Genomic DNA, 24848 nt, shown 5'->3' on the forward strand with positions numbered 1-24848 from the left:
GACAGCAGAATGTTTTGACTAACATAACATTTTTTCATTAATAGCCATTCTCCTTTAATTAATTCACTGATATTCAGTTTTAATCCTGTGAATTGTAAATAGAATATCACTAAAATGTTTCTCCCAAACAATTTCTCATCAAAAATTAACTATTTATAGTGAAATGTCAAACATATCAAGCACTATCATCATGTTGAAAGTGCAGACAGAGCTGGAATAAAAACACACACATTTTAAAAGTATGTGGTGGGTCTTCCCTGGGAGTGAAAGGATGTCCCTTAACTGAAGCACAGGATTGAGAGCCACAATGTCCACTCTCTGTCACTGGTTCTGATACTGAAAATCTGTACAACTTCCAACAAATCACTTATTCTTTCTGTGCCTCATTTGAGATATTCAAAAATAGGATCCTAAATTCATATTTTGGTACCCACCTGGTTTTCCAAAGTGCTGAGCATGTAATTCTTGCTATCCTCATTCTCTCTGTAAAGCCTGATCTACACTAGGAAATTTGGTTGGTATAACTTCATCACTCAGGCATGTGAAAAATCTACACCCTAAGAAACTCAGTTAAACCAACCAAACCCCCAATGTAATCAGTGCTAGGTCGATGTGGACCTAGCTACCGCCTCTCGGGTAGATGGACTATCTATGACAACAGAAAAAGCTCTCCCCTTTACTGAAGTGCTATAGCTACTGCAGTTTTAAGGGTAAACAAGCTCTATGGTGGAGCTAGGGGCAGATATGATAATTAGGACACCCTAATGTGTCCTAATGCTGGCAAGTTAAAGAAGTATGGGTTGGATGAATGGACTATAAGGTAGATAGAAAGGTGACTAGATCGTCGGGCTCAACCGGTAGTGACCAATGGCTCCATGTCTAGCTGGCAGCCAGTATCAAGCGGAGTGCCTCAAGGGTCAGTCCTGGGGCCAGTTTTGTTCAATATCTTCATTAATGATCTGGAGGATGGTGTGGACTCCACTCTCAGCAAGTTTGCAGATGACACTAAACTGGGAGGAGTGGTAGATATGCTGGAGGGTAGGGATAGGATACAGAGGGACCTAGACAAATTAAAGGATTGGGCCAAAAGAAACCTGATGAGGCTCAACAAGGACAAGTGCAGAGTCCTGCACTTAGGACGGAAGAATCTCATGCACTGCTACAGACTAGGGACCGAATGACTAGGCGGCAGTTCTGCAGAAAAGGACCTAGGGGTTATAGTGGACGAGAAGCTGGGTATGAGTCGACAGTGTGCCCTTGTTGCCAAGAAGGCTAACAACATTTTGGGCTGTATAAGTAGGGGCATAGCCAGCAGATCGAGGGACATGATCATTCCACTCTATTCGACATTGGTGAGGCTTCATTTGGAGTACTGTGTCCAGTTTTAGGCCCCACACTACAAGAAGGATGTGGAAAAATTGGAAAGCGTCCAGCGGAGGGCAACAAAAATGATTAGGGGGCTGGAGCACATGACTTATGAGGAGAGGCTGAGGGAACTAGGATTGTTTAGTCTGCAGAAGAGAAGAATGAGGGGGGATTTGATAGCTGCTTTCAACTACCTGAAAGGGAGTTCCAAAGAGGATGGATCTAGACTGTTCTCAGTGATACCAGATGACAGAACAACGAGTAATGGTCTCAAGTTGCAGTGGGGAAGGTTTAGGTTGGATGTTAGGAACAACTTTTTCACTAGGAGGGTGGTGAAGCACTGGAATGGGTTACCTAGAGAGATGGTGGAATCTCCTTCCTTAGAGGTTTTTAAGGTCAGGCTTGACAAAGCCCTGGCTGGGATGATTTAGTTGGGAATTGGTCCTGCTTTGAGCAGGGGATTGGACTAGATGACCTCCTGAGGTCCCTTCCAACCCTGATATTCTATGATTCTATACTTATGTTGCCCCAAACCTCCATGGTTCTGTGTTTTATTCCAGCTGCCCTTGTCCCCACTGAGCCAGTCTGGTAGCTGGGGATCACTGAAGTGTAAAGGAGACTGGGCCATACACCTTTTTCCTCTGCCATGTTCCTTATGCGGTGAATATATAGCTCAGGATTTATTTAAGTGGCTCTATATCACCATTATGTTTCCCTAAAATAAGGAAATTCTGAAGCAATTGTTCAAACCTCTTTTATGGCTGCTTTCACTGCCAGAGGAGCACAAAACGGCTTTAACATATCAGAAAATCTGGCATTAAATATTTGGTTATTACATAAAGGCATAGGCAAAATTTGACTTCTGTCTGTCAGGGGGCAGGTCCAGTCAGGCCAATGAGGCTGTGAGTGGAGGGCAAATTCCACACCTGTCCAAGGCTTGAAGTTTGGGGGGGCAATGCCCTTCCTGGCCCCCTAAACTATGCCCATGCTAAAGGGCAGAGTCTACCATCTTTGTACCATCTTTGACATAATTAGGAGATCCACTTTGGGTTGAGGGTAGTGTATTATGGTGCACTGGTTAAGGTTATGTTACAGAGTGCAGTTCTAAACCTTTATTTTGTAAAAAAAACAAACAAACAAAAAATCATTTAGTAAAATGGCAATAACAAAACAGAATATTTTGATTTTTTTGTAATGATGATGAAAGATGAATTAATACAGAAAGAATAAGTGTTCAACTATCACTCCTTGTAGTAACTTTTTCACTGGATTGTCTCACTTTTCCTGTTACTCCATTTGCAAGAAATCTAAAACACTGTGAGATCTGACCCTGGGCAACATTATTGTTCATCATGTGCTGATTCCTAGAATATCAGTTCTACATTTACAATGTTTTCCTCTAAACCATTTAATAAATTTTTAGTCCTAGCGAAAACACCAAAGCAAACCCCCTCAATTATCATTTGGCTATAAATCTCAGGAGAAAGTTCCTTGTCCTTGGAAAAAGGAGTCCCGGAGTTCAAGTCTCACCTCTTGCTACAGGCTATTTAAATTCTCAGGCAATTCAGCACTCTTATTATTGACTACAATCATGACCCCCAACTTAGAAAACAGGGAATCACTGCTAAACACTCCCTCCCCCATTATTTAAATAAATTAGTACAGAACTCATGCCAGGTCACTCCAGGCCCAGAACCTGGTCACCAATATGACAAACCATAAATCTTATCTGCTGCCCCACCCTGCCTGTCAGAGTGACTAACCCAGTTTCACTGATCCTAACGCTATACACCACTGCCTGGATCCACAGGTGACCACAGAAAATCACTGGCAGGCACAAAGCTTGAGTTATACACATGGGGGGGGGGGGTGTGTCTACACCGCACTGAACACCCCCTGGCGGGCCCCGCCAGCGGGCTCGGGGAGCTGGGGCTGTTTGAGTGCGGTGTAGACGCTCAGGCTTCAGCCCGGGCTCTAGGGTCCTGCAGGTGGAGCCCCTGTGCGCGACTATCCCCCCCCCCCCTTGCCCAAGGGGGAAGCGAGCCCCGCTAACCCGCCTGGGGTTCGCCCCGCTCAGACGCGGGGCGCGAGGGCTCACTGGGCGATGCGGAGTCACGGGACTAACGGGGCCCCCCGGAGCCGCCGCCGCCGCCGCTGCCCCAGGGCTTGTGGGCGGGGCCGGGCACGTCCCGGCCGCAGCCCCGTGGGGGTGGGGCCTGGGTTCAGGAAATGGGCGGGCCCGGGCTAACCACCCCCCTGGTTTCTGGTTACCATAGAAACAGCCGGGAGGGCCCGAAACTGCGATCTCTGGCCTGACGTGCTGCTGACGTAGGAGGCGCGCGGGTGTGACGAAGGCGGAAGCGGGGAGCAGGATGCGGCGGCACTGAAACCCCCCCCGACCGCCGCGCCGGGAGTGGCCCCGCCATGGAGGTACCGGGGCGGGGGGAAAGCGCCGCCGGGCTGATGCGCTGGGGAGGGGCCGGCGGCCGCTGCTCTCCCTGAGCGGAGCCGGGGGGGGCGGGGAGAATTAACCCGTCACTGGCGGGCGCCCCCTCCCAGCACGCGGCGGGACCGGGGCCGCGGCAGCATCTCGCTGGGTGTGAGCTTGGGCGCGCGCGCCCCCCCCTTCCCCGCGCGCCGCCGGCCCCCCTCCTCCCAGGCGGGGCGGAGGAGAGCGGGGGTGACCCCTCCCCCCCCCATGTGCAACCGCTCCCCCTCCCCCTCCCTTGGCCTCCTTCCCGGGGGACCCACCCCACTGTGCGCGCGCCCCGCCCCCGGCTGCTGTGAGCGGCACGTGAACCCGGTAGCCTCAGTGTCACCCCTGGCTTTACATTAGTCTGTTTATAAAACGAGAGTCCAGCCTCATTTCTGCCCGGAGCCTTGGGAAGCCACCGCTAGCGGAGAGGGGTCACTGGAAAACTGCCCATCAGCGGTGTTTCTGGGTGGGCAGGAGAGCTGTCTACATCCTCGCACTTCACACTGCTTGTGACTGTTTTATGGTAACAGCAGGGTGATGGTGATTGCCCCAGTAAACCAGCCCACATGCACTTTTCCAGTCTGGTATCTTCCTTGTGGGAGCAGAGCCAATCTCACGCTTCAGAGGGAAGTGAAAACACTGTTATGCACCTGCTGGGTTAGTCAGTGTCACCGTGGGAGGTAAAATTCCATCCTGACCACAGTTGGGGGTGACTAGATCAATACTGACTTAGAAGTTTTATAAAGTCTAATAAGAGCACTCAAGAGTTCTGTGGGACCTTGCCAATATTTTAGAAGTATGCTAAATGAATAGATTTCCTCAGTTCTGCAGGTCAAATGAAATAACCAGTGACTGCATAAATATAATAGCAAGTGGCAAGTAATTTCTGTCACACACAAGCACTGGGGCATGTATATTTCATGTAACTTTTTTGCAGTTACAAAGAGAAACAAAGATGCTTCCAAAGGAATTTTCAAGTAATTTGTATTTGCTGTGTGGAATAAACTGAAAAATCCAGTGTGATCCCTGGACTTTCCTGTTACATAACTGTTAAGTTATGTGATCACATCTCAGAACATGGCATAGTTTGGTATAATTGGTTTAAAGATGTCTAGAATTGGTATATTTTCTACAAAACTTTAGTTTAGGATTGGTACTTCTGTGTAATCTGTTTGCATTGTAGCTACCTAACTAGAAGCTGATTTAATTGCAAATTATTAAAATAGACTATCAAAATTTTACTCATGTAAAATAAACATGAAAATAAATTCATCTAGTCTGATAGTGTGAAAAGAATGGTGAATCAGGCATACAATTTGTATAGTATGGAAATACTACCTGCAGCATGGCAGAAGTGTTGTGTTGCTACACAGCTTACGCTATCTCTTATCCTGTCTGTTCAGAGTGGCTGTAAGGTCTGTGTGTGGAGTCCCAATCCCTTTTTCATATGCCCTTGCTTGAACTTTGAGCTTATACTTGCAGTGTCTCTTCATGTTCAGAGCTCTCCAATGACCTGAAATTCAAAAAGGAATCCAACAAAAAGTGGAAACAGACAAACTGCTAAGAAGAGTACAGAAGAGCACAAGCATGTACGGAAAGGCTAAGGCACAAAATGAGTTACGCCTAGCAAGGGACATAAAAGGCATTAAGAAGCGGTTCTTTAAATACATTAGGCGCAAGAGAAAGATGAAGGAAAGTGTAGGTTCTCCACTTAGAGAAATGTGATTTAGATGAAATTACTATAAAGTGAGAGACTGTTCTTGAAAAGTGGTTTTCAATGTTTGCTGTCAAACTGGGCGGGCACATCTAGTGGGGGTCAGTCCTAGGGGTGGTTCAGTTAAATATTTTTATTAATGACTTGGGTAATGGAGTGGTGAGTATGCTTCTAAAATTTGTTAATAACACCAAGCTGGGAGGGATTGCAAGAACTTTGGAAGACAGGTATAGAATTCAAAATGACCTTAAACTGGAGAATTGGTGTGAAATGAACAAGAGGAAATTCAGTGAAGGCAACTGCAAAGTCACTTAGGATGGAAAAATCAAATGCACAGCTACAAAATGCGGGAATAACTGGCTAGATGATACTGTTGAAAAGGGTTGTGGCATCATAGTGGACCACACATTGAACATGAGTAAACAATGTGATGCAGTTGCAAAAAAAGGTTAATATTATTCTGGTGTACATTAACAGAGTGTTTCATGTAAGACATGGGAGGTAATTGTCCTGCTCTACTGAACAATGGTGGAGGTCTCAGCTGGAGTTCCGTGTCCAGTTCTGGTCAAAACACTTTAGAAAAGATAGACAAATTGGAGAGAGTCCAGAGGAGAGCAACAAAAGTGATTAAAGGTTTAGAAAATTTGACCTATGAGGAGAGGCTGAAAAACTGGGAAGAGAAGACAGATAAGTCTTCAAATATGTTAAGGGCTGTTATAAAGAGGACAGTGATTAATTTATCTGTCTCTACTGACAATAGGAGAAGAAGTAATGGGCTTAATCTGCAGCAAGGGAGATTTAGGTTAGATACTGGGCAAAAAATTTCTAACGATAAGGTTAGTTAAGTTCTGGAATAGGCTTCCAAGGGAGGTTGTGGAATCCCCCTTCATTGGAGGTTTTAAAGAACAGGTTGCACAAATACCTGTCAGAGGTGGTCTAGGTCTACTTATCCCCAGGGGCTGGACTTGATAACTTTTTAAGATTCCTTCCAGCCCTACATTACTATTATTCTATTTTCCCAAATATACATGAACATTAAATCACCTTCCAAACCCAGATCAAGATGATGATGTAAACCTCTTTGAATGTAGTTTGGGAGATCCACCATAAAATCACTGTTCATTTAAATGCTGCTCTTCCACTAGCATTTTCATTTGTCCACATCTTCAAGGCAGGTCTTTTGCTAGCTTATCAAGCCATACTTTCCGGACCAGTTGTAAACAAAATAAGTAGATTTTGCCCAGCCTTTGTATACCAGCTCTTTGGATAGAAATTCCATATCTAAAAGGCAGATTTCTAAGAATATATTGGCTCATGACATCATGCTGTGATGCATCTATCCTGATCCAGCTATCTGTGATGGATGTCTGAACTCATTTCTTCCATTTTTTTCTTTTTAAATCTTAATTTTCTTGAGTTCCAAGTTCTACTAGAGCTGTTAACTACTGTAAGGGTACAACAGGCTCTTAAACAGTTCTATTAGTAGTCTAATGAAGAGTTCAGTTCTGACATGCTGTGCTTTGTTTTGTTTTTCAGGTGCAAGATGCTGGACAAGATATGGTGGCTTCCTATGCCACACCAGGAAGCGGTAAATCGAAGGTAAACTTTCTTTACAAATGTAACTGATTTGGACAGATTTACAACCTGCGACACTAGCTGCTGCTGGGGGAATAGTCAAGAGAGATTAATTTTAAAAGGTAAACATTGACTCCTCTGATTGCCAAAATTAAATTGTGGTTGTTAAACCTAGAGAGCCCTGTTAAACTTTGGAGAATGCTGAAAAAAAATCTTGTTAATGCTATTGGCAGTTATTACTGGAAGCAAATGTACTAACCCTTTAGAAAACACTTAGCAGCATCCAGTTCAAACAATGGACTTTTCATTTCTTTAGTGTATAGATTCCTTCATTTATATTTACTTCCCACTTGTACAATGATGTTAAGACAGCATGCCCATGTTAAAAACATTCAGCAATTTACATTATTCTCAAATGACTCCTTAGCTTTTTCAATTTGGCAGACCTTTTTTTTTTTTTTACTTGTTTGAAGATTTTAATCCATCTCTGAATGCTAACCCTTCACAACCGAGTCTTACTTTCACATTGATATTGCCTACTTAGGCCCTGTGGAGTAACTTGTAAAAGTTAATGTAGAATTAGTGGGTCACTTATATGGCACTATACATTTAAATTGTGTTTACAGACATATGATAAGACGTGTTTCATTCCCTAAATTTTAATATCTTGAAAGTCAGACATTTAATATTCCTTGTTTTCAGTGTTATAGTCATCAGGCATAGATTACAAAACATGTTTTCCCTATCACATTTTACAGCTGGATACGCTGTCCAAGGAAGATCTCATCAAATTTGCGAAGAAGCAAATGATGCTTATGCAGAAAGTGAAGTCAAGATGCACAGGTACCACACAGAAAAGGGATTTATTTGGCTGTTCCAAGATTTTTGTATTACTAAAAAAAAAAAAAAAAAAAGTGGGTGTGGGGGGAAGGGACCACTCTGGGCCACTTCCCTAGAGCCCTGCACCTTCTTCACCCTTATCTCAGGGCCTTGTCCTGATGGAGTCCCAACAGCCAGCCCAGAGCTCCTTCCTCTTCCCCCACCCCCATTTCTGCCAGCTCTGCTCTGGCTGAGTTCCTGTCATTCCCTCAGCTATCCACACTCCTCCAGTTCCAGCAAGGAGTTGATCTCATGCTGGCCCTGCAGCTCTTCTTATACTACTCTGCTGGGTCCTGATAGGGGCTGCAGGGAGCAGCCAATTTGATAGGCTATGTCCCCCACAGCCACTCTAGACAGCTTGGATGACTTTTTCCACTGCCCTTTTCTGGGGCGGGGTGTGACAGGGCCACAAGGCCTCCAGCAGGGGACCTCAGAGGGTCTTGTACACTGTCACATGTGGAGATAGAACTAAATGTTTTGCTTTTTCCTTTCACTGATGTAGTGCGTCACAACTTTTAACCCATCTATTTAAGGCAAATACCACATTTTTATATACCAAGTTTCAACCTAATGTACATTTTGATGACTATGACTTTTGAATACTAATATGCCAGGAAATTCTTAACTTACACTGAGTTGGTGTTTTGAAATTTTTTAAATCTGATGTCATTACTATACTATTGTAATACATTAATTATATTTATGATCTCATAAAGTGACTGATTATCTTCTAAGTGAGAAGCTGCTCTTTGAAATGTGAAACAACCTTATGGTGAAATTTTTTATATACATTTTTTTTGTTTTAGAATTGGAAAAAGAGATTGAACTCAAATCAAAACCAGCTGCTGGAGAAGCTGATGATATTATTCAGGTGGGACTATATAATTTTTTTTGAAGTACTATACATAATAAATGACCCCTGGAAATCTTTCCACTGGTGTCAAGTATCAGAGGGGTAGCCGTGTTAGTCTGGTTCTGTAAAAGCAGCAAAGAATCCTGTGGCACCTTATAGACTAACAGACGTTTTGCAGCATGAGCTTTCGTGGGTGAATACCCACTTCTTCGGATGCAAGTGGTGGAAATTTCCTGGGGCAGGTATATATAAGCAAGCAAGAAGCAAGCTCTCAGCCTCCCTGGCCACACTATAGCAGATCTTAAGGTGGCCATCCTACAGCAAAAAAACTTTAGGACCAGACTTCAAAGAGAAACTGCTGAGCTCCAGTTCATCTGCAAATTTGACACCATCAGCTCAGGACTAAACAAAGACTGTGAATGGCTTGCCAATTACAGAACCAGTTTCTCCTCCCTTGGTTTTCACACTTCAACTGCTAGAACAGGGCCTCATCCTCCCTGATTGATCTGACCTCGTTATCTCTAGCTTGCTTCTTGCTTGCTTATATATACCTGCCCCAGGAAATTTCCACCACTTGCATCCGAAGAAGTGGGTATTCACCCACGAAAGCTCATGCTGCAAAACGTCTGTTAGTCTATAAGGTGCCACAGGATTCTTTGCTGCTTTTCCACTGGTGGTGTTTACTGAATAGCAAACTATTTTACTCAGACTATCTGGGGCCAGTCCTTCTCATGCACTTAAGACACTTTATTTATCATTCTCCACCAAGTGTCTTGTGAGTCTTACTTCATATATGGAAATATTTAATTTTTGTGTCAGTTTTATGACATATTACTAGTAAAATGTTAACTTCTTTTCTTAAGTTTCTTCTTCTATAGGAGAGTAGTTCAGCTCATGATGAACATTTGCACTGCCACTATAAAGAAATGGGGCAGCAGTTTTACTCAGTCCAACAGTTAAAAAGTGCTTTTTATTTGGTGAATTTATCACAATAAATACACTTTTCAACTATTTTTAGATTTGAACTGGCACTTTGAGTTTAGTAGTGAAAGCATCTATCTTGCTGAAAGTGTAGTAACTTATGTAGCTACTCAGGTGAAAAGTTAGTGTAAGAACCTGTAAACTACTGAAACAAGATTCAGATTGTTTAAATATTAGTTTAATGGTTAAAACAATTATTTACACACAGCTTTTTTTCTGGAGGTATAAATAATAAAATAGGAAACCAGTTTTCCAATGCAGCAAGTTCATTCTGCTTAGTAGATTAACTGTAGGAGGTGTTTTGTTAGCAGTATAGCTGTCACTATACTCTGTCTTCTCTCTATGGACTGAAGGTAATTATTGTAATGAGCTTGGTTTTCTGTTGCACAGTGTGCAGCAAATCTCACAGCCAATATCTGAGCTCTGTAGCATTGCCTCACAAAGGTTGCTGAGACTCCGCATTTTCACATTTTTTTCCTAACAGTCTTCTTGCTCTCTCTCCAAATTAGGCACTCTCAGAAAGGCTGGATGCTGTTCTTCTGGAAAAAGCAGAGATCCAACAGCAGTGCATAGCCCTCAGAAAAGAAAATGCTAAAAGGAAACAAGAAGCAGAGGTAGTGAAATGAGCAATAACATGTTTCTGCTATAAACATTTCTAGTCCATGGTAGTTTTGTTTTCTAGTTTAATAATTATGATTGTATGGTTCACTTTTTAATCCCTTTTTTTCTCATTCTCTTTTGTTCATTGTTAGTTAATAATACTCATAGTTCGTATATTTTTAATTATAATCACCAGTGTAAATACTTTCCCAAAATTATTACAATATCTGTTTGCAAGTCTTAAAACAAATGGGTTATGCACAGACTAAATGGTCAGTGTCAAGTTGTCCTGCCCTGACTCAGGAGCGTGGATACCTAAGTTGCCTCTAAGCTGCATGGCCGCACACCAGGCTATCAAGGGCAATGCAGGCGTGCAGCCACAAGGGCCCGGACTGGGGAGGAGAGAGGTGCCTCTCCCCCAGCCCTAGGCTGCTGTGGCAAGAGAGGGCTGGTGGGGAGTCCTCTCTCCCCACTGCAGCCCTGGGGCAGCCTGCACTGCAAACCCCTCAGCCCTGGCCCCACCGCAGAGCCCACATCCCCAGCCGGAGACCTCCCACCACCCCACACCCGAGCCCTGAGCCCCACCCACACTCTGAACCCCCACCATATTGGTGTACATAACAAAATTCATTCCACACATGGATGTAAAATATTAGAGGGAGCATTGGTGAGTACCAACCTCAGGGCAGACTATTAAGAACCAGGGTACAAACCCCAAATTGGCTTTGGGTTTTGTAGTTAGATTTCACCAATCAATTTTCAAATATAAACTCCTTGGGCACTGTAACAGCTTAAATATGGAGTCACAGAAAGACTCCTTGGGTACTCCAATCTATCTCATCACCTAGGCAAGCTTACCCTTGTGATGGTCCTTTATACCACAAATCACAACAGCAGTCAGGTTACTTCCAGTCTCAAAGGACGAGTCACTTATCCCAGGTCAATTGCTCCTTAGATCTCACATCAAAGACCACACTTGTAGCCAATCCTGTAACAAACTACATACCGATTTATGACTAGGAAAAGGGAAAAAAAGAGTTATTCACAAGGTTAAAACAGTTAAACATACATACACAAATGAGTTACATTCTTAAGTTTCAAAAAGTAATATAGAGCTTGCTTATTATAGAAGCTTCCATGACCTTTAGAGCTAACCCAGGCTAAGCCTCCAGAATCCAAGCAGCAATGAGATACAGTTCCTCCTTGTTAGGGGTTTTTAATTCCCTTCCCCCCTTCTGCTCTGAGCTGCAAACTCACAGATGGGAGGAATTCATTTCCAAAACTCATCTTCATGGGGAGTGGGAGAGAGTAAACAACAAAATCTTTTGTCCTCTTTAATATTCCACTCCAATCTGTCTGATGTTGATGGGCCTTCCTTGTTGGGAAGGACATAATACCTTCTGTTGGAGACCAGCATTTCACTCTAGTTAAGGTCTTTCTCCTGTCAGGTGATTTACACAGTTAAAAAGGCTTACAATGCAAATCCTCAAATATTACCTTACCATATGGGATACAGATGTTATAAGTGAGATTAATGCTTTCAGCAACTCACAAGCATTCAATAAAGTTGCCACACTAAACACGTTGGAATCCCAATACCTATTGTAACAATACTAACATACAGGTGAACCAGACTGATTCCAGCTATGTATTTGTCAGTATTCAGTCAAGGCCTGGGGACCATCAACAAGTTTAGGCTTGAAATTAGGCTAATGTTTCTAATCACAAGTTGAGCGAAGTTCTAGAACAGCTATCCAAAGGGAGTAGTGGGGGCAGAAAAACCTAACTGGCTTCAAGACTGAGCTTGATAAGTTTATGGAGGGGATGGTCTGATGTGACTGCTTATAGTGGCATGTAGCCAATCTCTGACTGCTAGCAGAAAATATATCCAATGGCCAGTGATGGGGCACTAGATGGGGAGGGCTCTGAGTTACTACAGAAAATTCTTTCCCAGGTGTCTGGTTGGTGGAACTTGCTGAAATGCTCAGTGTCCAACTGACCACCATATTTGGGATCTGGAAAGAATTTTCCCCTAGGTCAGATTAGCAGAGATCCTGAGGGCGGGGGGGTTGTCTTCCTCTGATCATGGAGCATGGTTCACTTGCTGGTTTAAACTAGTATAAATGGTGGATTATCTGTAACTTGAAGTCTTTAAGCCATGATTTGAGGACTTCAGTAACTCAGCCAGGGGTTAGGGGTCTGTTACAGGAGTTGGTGGGTGAGGTTCTGTGGCCTGCAATGTGCGGGAGGTCAGACTAGATGACCATGATGGTCTCTCCTGACCTTAAAGTCTATGAATCTATGAGACCTTGGTATGAGCTGGCATCTGGTCCACCAGCATCATAGTCAGACCTTACCAAAGTGCAGAAAGAATCCAATAACTATCATAACCTTAAAACGTTCCTTTCAGCTTCTCCTCTGAACTTGCCAACACTGTTACATTTGGTCTTTTGACCACGCATCCTGCAGTGAGTTTGCTGTTCCTAGTGTGCCCTTTATCTCACCTAATTTGCTTGTACATTTTTTCTCCCATTCTAAATTAAGTCCTCAAATGTCATTTCCTCGTTCCAAATAATTTAGGATTTTAAGGTATTTGTTGTTAAGCCACAAAACTTAATATGACTTCCATCTCTGGTACACTAGTCAACATCAAGGACTTGTTCATTCCAAACTCTTTCCCGATTTCCTTGGTTATCCATGAGACAGAGACTTTTGCAATTCAGAGATCACAATATCCAAATTTGCAGGTATCTGAATTACTTGATAAATTATTAGGTTGTAAAATTTAACCAGTTTAGTTACTAATATCTAACTTCCACATTAGCATGAGTTCAAATGGCATTTATTATGCAGATGAATTACTTTGTCACTGATTTTTCAGGTGGGGAAGTCATATACTGGGTATTCATCTATTTTTGGTTTTAGTTTGTCTGTTTCTTTCTATGTAATTATTGACATATATGTTTGTTTTAGGTTGCTGTAACTAAGACAGAAGAACTGCAGAAGCAGTTGGAACAATCAAGTGTTGACCACTTGAAAGATATTGAAGGCCTTAAGAATGAAGTAGGAAGAGCACAGTCCAAATACAATGAAGACTTAGCCAAACTGCAGAAAGAACTGCAGGAAGAAGTGAAGAAACAAATGGGGCTTGCAGAACAGCTTGAACTTCATAGTAATCAACAAGAGGAAACTAAAAGACTACAAGAAGAGGTCCAGCAAATTAAGCATGCATATGAGGAACAGATTTTATGTCTGAATAAACAGTTGGAAACTATCAGTGAAGATAAAAACAAAGAAATTAAAAATCTGCAAGAAGTTATCAAAAATAATTCTCAACATTACTGTAGTGAAATCAATAATCTGCATGAAGAGCTTATGCAAGTAAAGGGTGCACACCAGGAAGAGGTTTCAGAATTGATGTGTCAGATTGAAGCCACTTCTAAAGAATATGAAGAGGAACGAAACCAGATAAATTGGCAAAAGCCGGACTTAAGAGAGCAGCACTTGGTAAAAGAGGAAAGCATGAAGAGTGAATTATATGCTAGTAATGAGAAATATGAACATGAATTGGAGCAACTAAGAGAAGCTGTAAATGAAAATGAGACAGATGTTACAGATGTACAAAGAGAGACTTATGTGAACACACAAATGGAAGAAAAGGTCAAACACTTAGAACATAGTTTAAAAGAACTGGAATCTCAACATAGTATATTAAAAGATGAACTAACCTATATGAATAATGTTAAGTTAAAACTGGAGGAGGAAATCCAGCGCACAAAGGATGAATATTTTCATGAGCGGGAAGACTTGGAGTTTAAAATTAATGAACTGCAACTTGCTAAAGAAGATCATTGTTGTGTAATTGAAAAACTAAAATCAGAGCTCCAAGCAACAAGACACCAATATGAAATCACTGAAAAAGAGCGTAACCTAGAAGTTCAAAGTCTGAGAGAACAACAAGAGAGAGAGATTTCGGAACTACATCAGACTTTATTGTCAAGTTCAGAAAAGAAAAATATGGCATTGGTTTTCGAAATACAGGATCTTAAGGAACAGTATCAAAAGCTCATACAGGAGAAGGAAGAAGCAGTGTTCAATTATGAGAGTTTGAGGGAAACGCTGGAAACTCTACAAACTGAATTGGGGGAATCAGCTGGAAAGATCAGTCAGGAGTTTGAATCAATGAAGCAGCAGCAAGCTTCTGACGTCAGTGAGTTACAACAGAAACTCAGAGCTGCTTTCAATGACAAGGATGCTCTTCTTGAAACAGTGAGTCGTCTTCAGGAAGAAGCAGAAAAATTATCGTCTAAACAAGCTGAGGTGGAAGAACTTAAGCATAAAATAGTCAGCTTTCAGGAGGCGAATGAGGCAATGGTGATCTCTCTTGATCAAAAAGAGATCACAATAAAAGAACTGGAGGAAAAGGTGACTACTCTTGCCTCTCAAAAAGATGGTATTTTAAGTGAACTGAAATGTTCAGGTGAAGAAGTAGAAAATCTCCAAGAAATGTGTAAAAAAGAACAAGAAAAGGTCCTGGAACTTCAGCAACAAGCAGAATTTGTTAACCAGTGCAACAGTGAACTGAAAAAAAATGTAGAGGATTTAACAGAGACACTAAAAGAAGCTTTAAAAGAGAAGGAGGAGAATAACCAAAAGTTAATGCAATTAGAGGAACAAATGGAAGCTCTCTCGCTTGATAGAAAGAGTCTGTTATCTCAAGCATATACTCTTCATAAGGAAAATGAGAAAATCAGTAAGGAAAAAGACAAAATAAGTAGTAATCTGGAAAAGGTTACCTCTGAAAAGGAGGATTGGCTAGTATTTAAAGAACAAGCTGAAAATTTAGAAAAGAAATTACAAATTGCTGTTGAAGAAAAAGACCATTTAACTTTGCTTCTTGAAAACAAACAAGCACATGCATCACTTGTCAAAACTCAGCTGTACGGTTTGCTTGAGCAAATAGGGTCCAGGCTTTCAGATGATGAGGAGGAACGTGATGCTATTAATTTACTGGAGATTGCAAATGAATCCTTGGCAAAAATGAAAGAAGAAAAACAGAGCCTTACTTTGCAGAATGATGAAAAAGTTGTTAATTTACAGCAGAAGGTTGAGAGACTTCAGGAAGAAAATGTAGTTCAATGTGTAGAGCTCAGATCTTTGCTGGAAAACTTTGAAAAAGAAAAGTGTCTCTTAGCAGAAAAATTAGAAGGAGCTTTGACAGAAAAAGCAGCATTGCAGCTAGACATCCAAGAGATGAAGAGTGCCAGTGAGAAAGCAAGGAATGAAAAACAAGATCTTCTAGCTTGTATTGAAGAGCTCTCTCAAAAACTTGCATGTTATGAAAGCCAAATACAAGAGCAACAGAAGGAATCTTCTACAGAAGAGCAAGAAAACCTAAAACTCAGTCTAGAACAAAGAGAGGCTGAACTTAGAAATGTGAAAGCCGAACTGACCTCTCTAAAGGTAATGCTTTTTGTTATTTCAGTATACGACTAAACCTCTAACACTTAATGAAGGTTCAAAAGTATTTTCACATTATTTCATGGCCCACCGCCCCCAATCAGCTGATCTGCTTTTTTTCAATAAGTATTTCTAATGGAGAGTGCCTCACCAAAAAGGCAACATTAAAGTTACTTTAGCATTAAAAGCTTACTTGAGCAAAATATAATCTTCTCCCTTTCCTCACAAATGATCCTTCATTTACAGGAGGGATGGCCTAGTTGACTTAATAATGTCTCTTAGCTCTTAAATGTTATAAATCTACAACTTAAATAAGCACAACTTAAAGTTGATGTTAGATCAGTTATCTGCCCTACCCTGTTTGTGGTAAGTTTGCTGGAACTTCCTTACATCAGAGCATTGTTAGTGCCTGATAATGACTGAGAAATAGCAGCTGGCCAGAACTACATGGTCTGACCTTTCTTGTTCTTGACAGGGTAGGATGGAAAACAGTTGCTATGAGGATGATTTCCCTGCCCTTACATTTTAAGTATCTTTGTAAATTATCAAGAAAACATAAAATTGTACATAAATTGTAATATTTATGTCTAGTTCATATAGAAATAGCCCAGATTCTGGCCTTAAGGTTAATATATATTATTCAGCTTCTGATTGTGACATGCAAGGAATTAGCAAATACCAAAAATGTTTGTAATATTTCATTATCTTTGTTTTATATCACAGGATTTCATGGAGAAGTCGTCTGTAAAAAATGACCAACAATCTTCAGTAGCAGAACTACAAGAAAAAATTGGTGCTTTTCTTATTTCTTTGTATTTAAGTAGTTGTGACTTTTAATCCATTATTTAACATACTTCATCTTTCATTTTTTAACCCTAGTTTATGAGAAATACTTAAAATAAGCAGATGACTTCCTGATGTCCAATAAGGGTTCAAAATATGCCTGTGGTCTGTTACCCTAACAGTTAATATTTTTATTTTAAGGTAGACATCTGTGTATCACTGTCTCTGTACAATTGACCCCGGTTAATAACTGTCATATGGAGGGGAATAATCTTTAATATTTTAAATTGGTAACTGTTAAGATTCCACTGAACAATATAGCTTGCTTTGAGAGAGAAAGCTAAGCCTTCTGAAAATTCTGGTTGGCTTTCAAAAGAAAATTAGCGCTAGCTGGAAGCAAAACCATTGAATTTCACCAAGAGGATTGGTAATATAATAAAATAATAGGCTCCTCATGGACTATTTTAGAGTTTAATGTGTGTTCTCAGAAATGTACTTGTCTGTCAGCTGTTCTTTATAGTTCAGTGTCTTTTTCATTTAAAAAACAAACAAGATGACAGTGCAGATTAGTGGCCAGCATAATTATATTAGAAAGCTAGTCACTTTCACATATGAGGATAGCCCAAAGCATTAAAAACTAGTAAATGTTAGTGGCTGGCTTTGTGACCTAGAAGATATTGTTCTGCACCATAGCCCTGAGTTTGACTGCTCTCCCAGTTTTGCTCCCTATAAAACCCATGCAGTCAAATAAGGAATAGTGGTAATGACTTGTTACAGAGAGAACCTTGCCCACTTCTGTGTATAGAAAAATAATGGCAAGGATGTTTGGGGGTTTTTTGGTTTTTTTTCTTTAAGGGAAAATAGTTGTATGGCTGGGACAACTCCTCAGAGCTGCCTCATGAGAAGAGGGAGGAAATAAAATCTCCCGCCTCTCAGATAAACACCTCACCCTTGCATTCTGAAACAACTGTATTTGTCACAGGAGAAGCTGGAAACATGGTTTTTGAGTTTTAAAATCCTAACAAACCAAAGTTTGCTAATGGATGTCTCTGGAACAGTGGAAGTGTTCACCATTATAACTGTTTGTGTTGCTGGGAATCTTAGCTTTCAAACCAGGCCTCCAAGAGCTTAAGTGAATGAAGTGTTTTAAATGTCTTCCTGTTTTTCAGTAGTAATGGATGCATATACTTTTTTATTTTGCTAATGTTTTCAAAATCATGTAGATACTAGTTTTGTATTTTACTTATTCCGTTGCGTAGATGAATTCGTTTCTGTTTTTTGTGTTAGTATGTCTGGAAAAGCTATCTGCAGAGAGAGAAGAGAAGTTAAATAAAGTTAAAGTCATTGCTGTGAAAGCAAGGAAAGAACTAGATTCTAGCAGAAAAGAGGTAAGTTATTTAGATCGCATATTGAAGAGCTTTCTGGCACTGTAAGGTTCTGTTGTAATCACACTGTTACGTATTGCTTTGAAATAAGGTGCAGTCTTTGAGAGAAGAATTAGAGTTGGTACAATCAGAGAAAGATCAGATGTCTACTTCTATGAGGGACATCATCCAAGGAGCAGAAAGCTATAAGGTAAGAGGTGCTAACTATATCTTCAAAAATGCTTTATTTATCAGAAAATATTATTTAGAAATGGCATTTCCTAGCCTGATTCCAGTTTGATGTGTCCATGACTCACTACTGCATAATTACAGTCAGCCTACCTAATTTCCCTCTGTAGCTTCAGTGTTCTTTGCTTCCTGTCCTAAACTATTGTACAATGTTGCTGTGTGTTGTTCAACAATTGCCATATCTCACCTCAGAGGTTTCAGTGGTGGATGAAGTGATCCCTCCATTTATACCTGGCATTTAGTAGCATATATTATACTTATTTTATTAAATTTTTATTCACATGAAGTGTGTGTGTGTGGTGGGGTGTTAGAACAATGACAATTATGTTTATAATTAAAATTGCAAGAGTTTCCACAATAATCCCTGTTTTTATGGACTCAACTTTCAGAAACATTCATCCTTGTATTTGGAAATATTCCCTGCTCAGTACCTGCCCTTAAAGTTTGCTTAACCTTTTTGTATTATGAGCAATTCACCTTTGCATGAATATTTGGTTTAAAAATACGTACATAAATCTAACCATACTTTTAAATATGGGCCTAAGCCTCAGTGGAGTTGTGAGGTTGTAAGGTAGCGTACTCAGAAGTAGATTTTTGTTAATATGCTCACTGCCTTAGTGCCATTGATCCATTCTATCTGGCTGGATTGACCAGATGGTCAAACAGGGACACCAGTGATACTGAGAATGCTTTCATGAAGAAAACTGTCTCCTTAAAACATGCACAACAAAGTGCTCCCAAAAATTGCCTTTAATATCAGAGACAAGAGAAAACCATGGATGCAGTATTTAAGTTTGTCAGCAAATTTCTGACATTCTTCAGTTCTTTCAGTTTTAAATAAATTCTTTTTCTGGTGGAAAGACTTCAGCTATAAGAATATAAATCAATAGAAAATGCTGCTGCCTTGTGAAACCAGAGTAGTGTAAAAACTGTATCCCACCAATCAATACCAGCAGCAAACTTGGGGATTCCTTCTCCTCACCCCATTACTTCCATTGAAGTGTGAATTTTTAATTAGGACCATTTGAATGCTAATGTTAAGTTTAGACAAAGAAAAATATAATGGGAAATAACCCTTGTTAATGCAGTTAAATTGCCAACTCAAGAAACGTAAAAGATAAGGTTCCAACAGCACCCATTTCCAAAAAATCAGTCATTATTTTACTAATATACCCTTTTTTAAAATCTGTGGTGACTTAGAGCTCTTCAATGAATGACTTAAATCTAGAGAGGAAAATTTGAAAGAGCTGTTTTCACTAGAACCTAGAATGGAACTGCAACTTTAATTCACCTATGGTACTTCTGATGTCACAATAAGAAACATCAAGTACTGAACAATAATAAGAATGTGCAAACACCCATTTATTTGCTATAAGCACACCACAGCTTCCATGTATTTAACAACAATTAAAGTGCTTTGTGCGTGTTTCAAGAATCTTTTGCTGGAATATGACAAGCAAGCAGAACAGCTGGATTTGGAAAAGGACCGAGCAAATAATCTTGAACATCAGATGGATGACCTTACAAGACAACTACAGACTTCAACTCAGCAGGTAGCTTATTTTGTGACTGAGCAAATAATTTTTATGACAAATATGAAGTAATTGATCTTAAGTCCCATTTCAGTTTGATAGAGACATACGTAAATTATCCCTGTAAATATTTTCGTAATTCCTTCTGTATTTTTGAATAGATACAAGCAAATAAACTAATATTTGTGTTCTGACAAAGTAGAAATCTCAGTGTTTGGAATATTTGGATCTGGAAAAAAAATTAAATGAAAATAGGGGACATTATAAAAATATCTAGATTTCTCTCTGGACTGCAAGAACATAGGGGCCTGTTTGGAGTTATAGGATCAGGGCCCAAATCTGAAGAAATTTGAAATTAAGCCCATTTGTCAACAACTGTAGTATATGCGCTTGAGCTGGTTCTCAGAAAAGAGCAGCTGCACAACACTGACAGTGGTCATACAGATTTTAAGTCCGGTATATCAAAAGGGTAGTACAGAGCTTTATCTACCCTTTATTGATACTATCCCTTCTGTCTATTTGGCACAAAATACAGCAGCCATTAGTAAGGACTGAGAATTTGTCTGGTGTCCTTTTTTACCAAAACAAGATACTATTTTAAAATATTAATACTAACTGTAAATTAAAAATGTTTCAAACTAGAAGTGAAGTTGTTGGTTTTTTTTCTTCCTGTCTCCCTCAGAAAGTACTGAGGAGAGAGGCAAAATGTGTCCAGTCAACACCCAAAACATCTGAAAAATTAGTGGGTTCTATGATGGCCTAAATCCAATCATTGTTTGGCTGAAATACTCTCGTGAGACTTTAAAATCTCCTTTTTTGCCTCCAATCTCACTCTTGAATACATTCTACTGGTTATCCAGCAGGTGAATTTTTTCAAATTGATGATATGAAATATTTCATGAACAAAATATGAACAAAATTGCTGTTTAATTTTTTTTCATGTATTCATCCTTAATTCTGTATTCACATAACAAGGGGAAGGACAGTGAGACCATATGGTGAAAATGCTGGTGGTTCAAAACAAACCCTTTAAATATCTGCAACTCTAGTCCAGATAGGGACAGATTTCTTACCTGTGCCTTAGCTTTATCTTATTTAAAACAGATACATTGGCAACATTTGGTGGTATTGAAGTAACTTCTTTGGTGTAAGGATTGATGTAATTAATATCTGCTCAGAACTATGGCAGCTGTATTTGAGCGGAGATTGGCATGCTGTTCCTGAAGAGCTAGTGAATAGTTTTCCAAGCTTACCCACTGTTCTCCCTCAACCCCTTAAAAAAAAACGTAACAGGGTTGTAATATAGTGTCAAAATTGTGTTGTAGGAGTGTCCTAATTGTGCCACCCATTTTTAAACCAGGCTATTTCCTATTCTGGTTTTAAACTGTTAGTATGGACACAGTTTTGTCCTGTCATGTTCAAGCATCTGCAGAAATAGTTTACAAAGGCTGTTGGGTGGAAATCCTTGTGTATTTTCTAAAAAACAACAACAAAACAACACAGTCAGCATCTCTGCCTGTAAGAATTTCAAGAATATTAACTGCCACTTTCATCTTGTTACTAATATCATTCTAGCAAAACCAACTAAACTCTGCCAATGAAGACCTTATGGCTCGTCTTGAAACTCTACAGTCTAATGTTAAACTGCTAGAAGCCCAGATATTAGAAACACAGAGAGCCAAAGCAAAAGTCGACAAAGAACTGGAAGCTGAAAAATTTCTAAAAGAGCAAAAGATAAAGGTAAAAGCAATGTTGTGGGTCCATAAAAAATAAAGCACGGGCTAATTCCCTGAATGAATTGAAGGGAAGACTTCCTGAAAGTGTGGTAAACCGTCAGAGTGGAATCTTTAAAATACTTTAACTAGTTTGGTTTTGTTGCCTTTATAGATCAGATACAGCATCGTATTCTGTTGCCTGGCTGACCCTTTAAGCCAGGCAACAGAATTGATGCCCCCATTGATAGTTTTGTCATAGTCAGTAGTGAGAATAGAATGGGGCCTTAGTTTAACATACAGTCATAACGTTGCTATTAATTTTATAATCCATCTGGGGTTTAATTTGGAGGGTAGGAAGCTTGTTTCAAAAACCTGTCATTTACCTACATAAATTTTGTGACATACACATCATGAACAGACATTCTTGAACTCAAATTATGTAACCAAAAAGCATTTAAACTAATTTTCAGGACCACAGCAGTGCTGTAAGAGAACTTGAAGACCTTCAGCTTCAGCTTCAGAAGGAAAAGAAACATCTTCAGAAAACTATGCAGGAGCTAGAGCTGGCCCGGCGGGTAGGGTAATTGTTTCTGTTACAGTAATGCTTGGAGGACCCAAATAAGGTTGTAGCCCCACTGTGTTATGTGCTGTGCATAACACATGATAGAACATCCCTGCCCCCAGAGCTTAAAATCCAAGTAAGACAAAGGGTGGGAGACAGGAAGTCTTATCCCATTTTATAGATGGGGAACTGAGGCATAGAGAAACTGTTACTAGCCCAGGTCACACAAAAGACTGAATGGAAGTGGAAATTGAATCCAGATCTCCTGAGTCCAACTCCAGTGCCTTAATTACAAGACTATCTTTGCTTTTCCAGAGCCATATTCCTTTAGAATGCTTATTAGAACATGCTAGACAGAATTTTAATATTCTAACTTGTTTCCTTGTTTTGATTCTGATACAAGCAAATGAGATTTAGAATGCTGATGGGTAAGTTTTCCTCTGTTGCGTATGTGGCTATAGTCTAGACTTTAACAAAAATCGGAGTTGTGAGGAACAGTTTTTGCAGTACAGAGTAATCAAAACAAAAATCCTTCAAATCAGCCCAAGCAATTTTAAACTGGGACTACAAAATATGTAATCTACAGGATGCCAGAAGAGCACACTAATGGATATGGAAATGGCTGATTATGAGCGTTTAGTGAAAGAACTTAATCAGAAGATTACAGATAAAAACTGCAAAATTGAAGATCTTGAGCAAGAGCTCAGAATTCAAAAACAAAAACAAGAAACACTACAAGAAGAAATAAGTGAGTAAAATATTAACTTTTAAAATTTCTCATTGTCTGCAATGGGACTTCTTATATCCAACGTGGTGGGGAGGCAAACAGCTTGGCAACATCATGTATGTATATCTTAACATTCTCAGCTCAGGAGACAAGGGCTACCAAGAAAGACATTGAAAGAAGACTTATCAAAATTCCTTTCTTATGTGTTCAATGAATTATTGTAGTTCATCTGTTACTTGTTTACTAAGCAGTAAACTAATAGTCAGATACCTTACCGGACAAATTGCATTTCTCACATGTCTCTGTTAATCCCAGAGCTGGAGAGCTAGTGACACTTCAGAATCTTTTTACAGAGCTGAGTGACTGAAAAAGACTGAAAGTGACTGAAAAACACTCTACTTAAAAATATTACCAAATAATGGTGTGTTAAATATTGCATTTTTTTGCCATCCTCTTAAGCCTAACCCCAATTTGCTTGAAGATACTTTGTGTTAGAAAACCAGTATACCTGGAAATTTGAAGTCGAACTCTTGGTGAACTGCTTGTTTGCAACATTCGTTTTTAGTTACATTTACAACACTTTTATGAAAGCACCCTATACAATTTTTTTCCTTTGCTCATCAAAAATTATCTCTGCATTAGAATCTCTTCAGTCTTCTGTGCTACAGTATGAGGAAAGGAACTCCCAAATAAAACAACTGCTAGTGAAAACCAAAAAAGAACTGGCCGATTCAAGGCAAGCTGTAAGTGCTTATTATACTGCACATGCTTTTTATTATACCAAATGCTTATAATTTAGTTTCAAGTTCAGATTTTGAAATAAAAAAAATATTTAGTGTTTTAAATTAACCAAGATATCTTTATCCTGCAGGAAAATGACCATCTAATACTTCAAGCATCATTAAAAGGAGAGCTAGAGGCAAGTCAGCAGCAAGTGGAAGTCTATAAGGCAAGGAACTTCACTCTTTGTTTGTTAGCACAAGCTTTCTGACATAAGAAACTAGAGAGAATGCTATGGGGTAATATACGCTGAGTGCTACAGAATGTAAGCAGGTTGTTACAAAAGCTGTATCACTAATTTTATTTTTAATCAGTTCTCTCATTTGTCCTCAAGTGTTTCATTTAATATAGTACCCTAAGTCTTTCAATTTCTTGTAATTATTTTGTGCTTGTGCTAAGGGCACAGGTATCTTTTGTGTTGATTCTGATACAAGAGGAAAATCTGACGATGATTCTCCTGAGCTACATTGTAGCCTTTCGCTTCCTACAGAGTGTGGACACTGCCAGGAGCGGGTCCCAGCAGTGCAGTTTCTCTCTCTGATGCCCAGGGCCCATCCAACTCCTCTCTTTCCTCCCTGTCTTGTGGTGTAACCAAGGGTGTAGAAATAATAATTTCCTAGCGTTTTTTTTTTAAATAAACAAAAATTACATTTAGTGACACTTAAGGGTGCTCCAGGACACTTTCCATCCAGTCAAAACCTTAAAAGCATGTAAGAAAGAAGTCTTCGACTGTACTTTCCACCTGCATATTGCTTACAACATTATCTGTGACACGCTCTTAAGATTTTCACTTTCATCTCAACAGATGTTGAAAAGCAATATGTACCCCTAGCTTCATCATTTATGCAGTCACACAACCTCATATACTGACACATGCTTCAGTATTTATTAAATTTACAAAGCACTTCACAGACCTAGTTAATCCTTACAATAGCCCTGCAAGGTAGGTAGTTGTGTGTATTATTATCTCCATTTCATAGTAGGGAGACTGAGGCAGGGAGATGAAGTGACTTGGCCAAAGCTACACAGCAAATCCATGACAGAGCCAGGATTAGAACTCAGGATCACCTGTCTTCTAGCCCTGTGCTTAACTCTCATATGCTCTTATATCTACAGATCAGTTCATCTGTCACACTATCAGATGTGCTGATCCTGTTGTTGCTATCATATGAGGCATATCCTGACTCACAGTCCATTCATTTGAGAATTTAATCTGCTTTAACATTGCTGAAA

General features: G+C 39.9%; 1 protein-coding gene across 1 annotated transcript in view; it reads left to right on the forward strand.

The window, feature by feature from the left end:
* Positions 1-3788: 3788 nt before the first annotated feature.
* GCC2 (GRIP and coiled-coil domain containing 2) overlaps positions 3789-24848 on the forward strand; it is a 44045-nt gene continuing 22985 nt past the window's right edge. Inside the window, exons 1-16 of the mRNA XM_045000717.1 lie at positions 3789-3795; positions 7092-7154; positions 7889-7973; positions 8816-8880; positions 10353-10457; positions 13417-15906; positions 16627-16696; positions 17974-18074; positions 18163-18261; positions 19733-19852; positions 21407-21571; positions 22017-22121; positions 22512-22536; positions 22695-22856; positions 23478-23578; positions 23707-23784. Of these exons, the coding sequence (XP_044856652.1) occupies positions 3790-3795; positions 7092-7154; positions 7889-7973; positions 8816-8880; positions 10353-10457; positions 13417-15906; positions 16627-16696; positions 17974-18074; positions 18163-18261; positions 19733-19852; positions 21407-21571; positions 22017-22121; positions 22512-22536; positions 22695-22856; positions 23478-23578; positions 23707-23784 (3840 nt within the window). The 5' untranslated portion in view covers position 3789. The remainder of the gene's footprint in view (positions 3796-7091; positions 7155-7888; positions 7974-8815; positions 8881-10352; positions 10458-13416; positions 15907-16626; positions 16697-17973; positions 18075-18162; positions 18262-19732; positions 19853-21406; positions 21572-22016; positions 22122-22511; positions 22537-22694; positions 22857-23477; positions 23579-23706; positions 23785-24848) is intronic.

Source organism: Mauremys mutica, chromosome 1 (genome assembly GCF_020497125.1).
Source record: "Mauremys mutica isolate MM-2020 ecotype Southern chromosome 1, ASM2049712v1, whole genome shotgun sequence".
Classification (NCBI taxonomy): domain Eukaryota; kingdom Metazoa; phylum Chordata; order Testudines; family Geoemydidae; genus Mauremys; species Mauremys mutica.